The sequence below is a fragment of the Meleagris gallopavo genome, chromosome 4, assembly GCF_000146605.3.
Source record: "Meleagris gallopavo isolate NT-WF06-2002-E0010 breed Aviagen turkey brand Nicholas breeding stock chromosome 4, Turkey_5.1, whole genome shotgun sequence".
Classification (NCBI taxonomy): Eukaryota; Metazoa; Chordata; class Aves; order Galliformes; family Phasianidae; genus Meleagris; species Meleagris gallopavo.
In genome coordinates this window covers 174,640-180,684 of record NC_015014.2, presented here as the reverse complement: position 1 = coordinate 180,684, position 6,045 = coordinate 174,640, and the positions used below count along the sequence as shown (strand labels likewise).

Sequence of the window (6,045 nt, the reverse complement as noted above, 5' to 3'; positions counted from 1 at the left end):
CCTCCGCTGTAGAAAGCGACTATTATCTGTAGTCTAAACAGTCTCTTCAGATCTTGGGTGTTTGCTTGCAGTCTGCACAGCTAGCTGGATCTGTAGAGAGTGGCATAGGCAGCTGGCAAGTTGTCTTCTGACCGCACTGACTTCCACCTGAAGTGCTGGTCACTGACTGGCACACAAAAAAATGGCAGGAAATAAAAAAAGGAGAGAGATTAGAAATTACAAAAAAAAAGTCATTTTTATAAAGATCCCTGTCATTCATTCAGAGTAAAAGTAAACATGCTAGCAGACCCTCTTTCCTGAAGAGGAGTTTGGGGACCAAGGCTTGTGGGACCACCTCCAGGAGGTGACATCGCCTGCAAGCAGCAACAGCGACAACCTCTGGCAGTCCTCAGGACTTGGCAAAACAGGCTTAAAATGGACACCATAAGTCACCTGTGGGGCTCAGTGCCATGGAAGATGACTGAGACCAAGATCTGATGCTTAAAGAAATGAACACACACAGACGGCAAGAATATGTGGAGCTGTGGGAAATTGACGGCTTTTAAGCACTTTCACAAGGGGTGTTAGACATCCATGGTATTTGTTTTCAGTGTTAGAGAGGCTGGTCTACAGGGAAGTCACACCCATGAGCATGCCCTATTGGAAAGGTCCTCCAAACCCTCCCTGAAATGACTGGCACTGACTTCAAACAGGTACCAGCTGCTAGCCCAGGGGACAATGCAACCACTAGGCAAGCATGGCTGCCTCTTGCCCTCTTGGTGGATGCTGCACATCCCCTCCCTTTCTTATGCCACAGACAGTGACGAAAACTGGATGTATAGGGTCAACTGTGCAACTTACACAAGTTACAAGGGTTTTATGAGAAGGGCTGGCTTCCCATAAAACATCTCTATACGAAGATATATTCAGTAGCTGATTAATGAATGTGGTTTACCACAAAATGATACTACACAGGCCTACTCTCTTCAATAATAATCTCATAAATAATATTGTTAAAAATGCCAGAAATATCCAAGCTGCAATAGAGCTGCGCTGGGATCTCAGCACTTTGTCTGCTGCCTCTCCCTTTGTGACAAATCAGCACAAACATAATTCTTTGAGGGAGCTTCTAGGTGAAGACAGAAGGGAAAGGGATGTGCCTGCATAGTATGGGGCCAGTCTCATGCAGAAGAACATGCCAGGCAATAGGATGTCAAAAACCCTTGGACACTCAGAGCTGAGGAAAAATCCCTGATGTGGAGAGGGCTGTCGGTCCAGAAACTTCACATCCAGGGTTTGACTAGCTCTGTCTTCAGCACCTTGCAGGGGTAGGCTGGGCAGGAGGGTTTGGTGCAGGTTTGGAGCTTCTCCATAGGGGTCCATCCTCAGACCCTCAAACACAGCTGCGGGACAGCCCCGTGGGCAGGGAGGTGCCGCCATGAGGGGTAAGGAGCATGCCTGTGGTTCACATTTTCTTCCCCCCCCTTGCCCTTCGCAGCCCTGGGTGCTGCAAGTGGGGGCACTCTGCACCCTCCCACAATAAGCTGGCTTACACCTCCTGCCCCCATGTCCAGGTGGTCTGGCCCCAAGCTTGGGGAAGTGAGCCGGCAACATCACTTCACCGTCGGCGGTGAACGGACCAAACGTGGGCACGGGGGCACGAGGAGAGAGGAGCGTCCTGCCGCTCCGCAGCAGCTCGGGGAGCTGTACAGCTCATCTCGGAGCAGCCGCGACCCCAAAGCGGCCCCGCAGCCCCTGCTCGGACAAGGGGCTCCGGGGGTTTTTGTTCGCGGCGATGTACCGGCCCCTTCCCCACGCACACACTTTTAAGGATTTCCTGCCAAAAGACAATCCCCCCGAGCCGAAGCAGAGCAAGAAAGTAGTGACCAATCCTTTCCGGATGGCTGTCACCAAGCTCCTCCCAGCCCCCCGCTCCCCCTGCCATTTGCATACAAAACATCCAGAAAACGCCCGCTGGCCCCCGCACGTCTCTCAGAGCCTCCGTCCATCAGGCAGCAGAGCAGCCTGAGCTGGGGCCCGCTCGGCACTCCGCTCAGCCCACCGCCCCGCCATGCCGCGCCGCCTCTGCGCCCTGTTCCTGCTGGCCTCCCAGTGCCTGGGTTCGGCCGCCGGGCTCTTCCCCTTCGGGGAGCCCGACTTCTCCTACAAGCGCTCCAACTGCAAACCCATCCCCGCCCCGATGCTACTGTGCCGAGGCATCGAGTACCAGAGCATGCGGCTGCCCAACCTGCTGGGGCATGAGACGGTGCAGGAGGTGCTGGAGCAGGCCTCCACCTGGATCCCGCTGGTGCAGAAGCAGTGTCACCCCGACACCAGGAAGTTCCTCTGCTCCCTCTTTGCCCCCGTCTGCATCGACGACCTGGACGAGATCATCCAGCCCTGCCACTCGCTCTGTGAGGAGGTGAAGGAGAGCTGCGCGCCAGTGATGTCAGCTTTCGGCTTCCCCTGGCCCGACATGCTGGACTGCAGCCGCTTCCCCAAGGACAACGACCTCTGCATCCCGCTGGCCAGCAGTGACCACATTCTCCCGGTCACCAGGGAAGGTAAGAGGTGGCTGCCCCGATGCTGGGTCCGCTGCTTGGTCAGGCTCGAGGAGGTTCCCTCCATGACACCCCAGCCCCGGTAACCGCTGCCTTTCCCCACAGCTCTGAAACAAAGTGTTCTGGGCTTGGCTCTGCAGAGCTGCTCCCATCCCTCAGGTGTGCTGGGTGGTAAGGCTGGCAGCAGTCACCTCCTCGTGGAGAATATCTGTGACCCCCGACTGGAGCCACATGGTTCCCTGAGACAGTAATGGGGGCATCCCCCTCTTGCAGCAATCATTCCTGAAGCATGGGGTTGGGGACCTCCCCCACCCCTTTTGCTCTTTTTGCAATAGGGAAAAAAAAATAAGAAAGAAAAAGGATGGTTTAGTGTGACCCTAAGAGCGCCCCGTGTGCTCTCCTCCAATGGCTCGTGACCGAAGTGAGGGAAAGGGAGAAGGCGCACAGTCAGTCTGTCCGGCTGGAAAAGCCGTGTTTCCCTGAAGGGTTCCCAACGCCACCTGCTGTTCTTTTCTCCTTGAGCCTGACAAGGACTGTCCCTTGTATTTCTAGCACCCAAAGTCTGCGATGCGTGCAAGAACAAAAATGAGGACGATAACGACATCATGGAAAACCTCTGCAAAAATGACTTTGGTAAGTGGCAGCAGAGCCCCTCGATTAAAACTTTCGGGATTAGGAGCAGGTAAAACTCCCAGTGGAGTCAGAGAGACATGCCTGAATAAAGGCAGGGCTTTGTCTCATCTGCAGATGGACTCGTCCATCCTGTTGCATCTGTCCATTTGATCATGAAACACAAAATTGCATCTCTGAGAAAAAAACGGCCCTTTTATAGTCCTTTCCTGTGTGCTGTTTCAAAGTAGTACTCTTTTATGTGGACACTGCAGCCAAGTCAAATAGAAAATAGTGAAAAAAAGGAATCTTTCATCTAGACTGTCGCCTGGGGAGAAGTACAGCAAAGCTTCACTTAGACATATGAGAAAGAGCTGCATGGCATATAGCAGGAAAGAAAGACTTTCTCCACAGATTAAGAATGAAGCTCTATATATCATTTGACAGAGAAAGTAATGCACAGATAATTGGGGATATAAACTTAATGTGAAGATCTGGGGTTAGAAGAGGATGAGAAAGCCCGTTCAAGGCAGACAGGCTGATGGGCACGTTATCTGCATATTAGCATTTCAAGAGAAAAGGGGAATGAGGAGGGGAATCATTTTATAATAGGGCAGTATTTATACCTGGAGACAGATTTGTACCAGAAATACCTGCAAGAATTCAAAAGCTGCTCTTAAAATGAACAATAACAATAACAAAACAAACAAAAAAAAACCTGTGGAACTCTGATTGCAGAACATAACTGCTAAAACAACCAATAGCTTTGGCCTGGCAAACTTCACTCAGATAAATCCTCCGAAAGCTAAATGTGCCCCACAGATCCTTAAAGCGTCTTGTATCCCCCTCCTCTTTTTTTTTTCTCCAAATCAAATGCAGCTGTTGGACCAATTTGCCTTCTATGGGATCTATTCTTTCAAAGAAACAACAATGTATGTGAAATATCATTTCCTTGCAGGTTTGCCTAAAATCCTCTCCAGCCTAATAAATTAAGCTTAGAACTTTTCAGCTGCAGCAGAGATCAGGTTTCAGATTAGGTTTAGGTATTTGCCTCCCCACTACCCCTTCATATTGTAGGGTTTCAGGAATATATCCTGTCCCAGCAAAAACTGGAGTGCTGCTTAACATAGCAAAGTTGCCCTCTCTCTGTTTGCAAACAGGAGAAAAGCTGAAGAAAATATTAATGTAGGAAAGAAGGAAAAAAGAGGGGGAGGGGAAAGAGGAGAAAAGAAGCCCCAAAACCCTCAGCCCTAAGGTTGATTCAAACTGAAATGACTTGCATGCCCTTTCTGGCTTTAGAAATGGAGCCACCTGCTGCCTCTTCTGTCAGCCCTGACAGTTTAATTAGCAATAGAGCACCTCCCTCCCCAGGTCCTCTTTATGTGCGCTAATGGGAAAAAAACTCTTAATCTCTCTCCCTCTCACCACCCTCCCCCCTCCCCTTGCTCTATTAGCCTTGAAGATAAAAGTGAAGGAGATTGCCTACATCAATGGGGATACCAAGATCACCCCTGAAACAAAGAGCAAGACCATCTACAAGCTGAATGGGCTGACTGAAAGAGATCTGAGGAAGATCGTGCTCTGGCTAAAAGGTGGCCTCCAGTGTACCTGTGATGAGATGAACGACATCAACGTCCCCTACTTGGTGATGGGGCAAAAGCAAGCTGGGGAACTGGTGATCACCTCGCTGAAGCGGTGGCAAAAAGGGCAGCGGGCTTTCAAGCGGTTCTCCCGCAGCATCCGCAAACTGCAGTGTTAGTGGCTTTGGTTGTGTTGGCTTCCAGCAGCCTCCTCTCTCCAGCAGCTCTCCAGACCTCCCCAGCCTTCTTTCTTCAGCCTCTCTGCGCCTTGAGATGCCCTGGCCAGGAGACACAGCAACCAATCTGCAAGATGGGGAGAGCCCACCGTTTCTGTACATAGGTTAAATGTAATAAAAATATATATATCATGACTATTTTGGGGAAGTATTAAACTATCTCACTTAACAGTTGGGTTTTTTTTGTTTGTTTTTTTTTATGGTTGCAAATGTGACTCTTCTCTGAGGTTTTTCCCTCTTCATTTTTGTAATGCTGGTTCATTTATATTGCTGCCTCTCTGTATACATGCATGTTTGTTGTGCAAAAGTAGGAGACAGAGACAGATGTGTGCGACTGGCCTGTCACAAGGGGTACGACTCTTCCACTGAGGTGAAGTGGCTTGCCATCTATATTAAGTTTATAAAGGTCACGTTACAACTCTTGCATGTGATACATAGGCATCAATAAGGGTATATTAACCATTCTTAAGTTTTCTTTTCCACAAGACTGGGCCCTTTTCTTAAGAGGGGGAAAAAAAAGAAAAAAAAAGAGGAAAAAAAAAAAAGGTTTTAGGAACTGGTTTATCTGAATGCAACTTTTTTCTTATTATTTTGCAAATTAAACCATCTGTAGCCTAACTGTAACATACCTAGTGGTTAACCTGAAAGAGTTGTAAAATATTGCTTTAATTAACCTTGTAAATACTCCAGATAAATGTTATATTCTTGTATATAAACTTTACATCATAGTTTTCCTTTTCCTATTGTCTTGATTTGTTCTTGGACAAATTCATTTTAATCTGTTTTGGGAAAAAGGTGTCCAACTGCACTTTGTCATGGCCAATAAAGATTCACCCTTCTATCCCAAATGACCAACAGTCACCAACAGTGAAACTTCTGATGCTGGCTGCAATTAAGAAAACCACTCAGTACCTCATTTCCACAAAGACCAACCTATGTAACCTGAAGGTTGAGGTACGTTTACCTCATTTTAATAGATTTCTGTTGAGCTCTTCAAGATGAGAAGTTCTCTGTGGTTTCTTTGACTGCCTACAATTTCATCCCATCTCAGAAGACTCTGCTGATGTGGAATAGCAATGA

At 48.5% G+C, this 6,045-nt stretch overlaps 1 protein-coding gene across 1 annotated transcript; it reads left to right on the top strand.

The window, feature by feature from the left end:
• The first annotated feature begins 1,931 nt into the window (after positions 1 to 1,931).
• On the top strand, positions 1,932 to 5,693 carry SFRP2 (secreted frizzled related protein 2). Its single transcript, XM_010709426.3, has 3 exons — positions 1,932 to 2,543; positions 3,093 to 3,173; positions 4,604 to 5,693. Exons 1-3 carry the CDS (start codon positions 2,051 to 2,053, stop codon positions 4,906 to 4,908), a joined length of 879 nt encoding a protein of 292 aa, XP_010707728.1. The 5' UTR covers positions 1,932 to 2,050; the 3' UTR covers positions 4,909 to 5,693.
• The last annotated feature ends 352 nt before the right edge of the window (positions 5,694 to 6,045 follow it).

Bases quoted from the DNA above. Each gene is read 5' to 3' on its own strand.
- SFRP2 (XM_010709426.3), top strand. From the start codon at position 2,051: ATGCCGCGCCGCCTCTGCGCCCTGTTCCTGCTGGCCTCCCAGTGCCTG. The intron at 2,544-3,092 runs GTAAGAGGTGGC...TTGTATTTCTAG, and splicing joins TCTCCCGGTCACCAGGGAAG to CACCCAAAGTCTGCGATGCG. The intron at 3,174-4,603 runs GTAAGTGGCAGC...TTGCTCTATTAG, and splicing joins CCTCTGCAAAAATGACTTTG to CCTTGAAGATAAAAGTGAAG.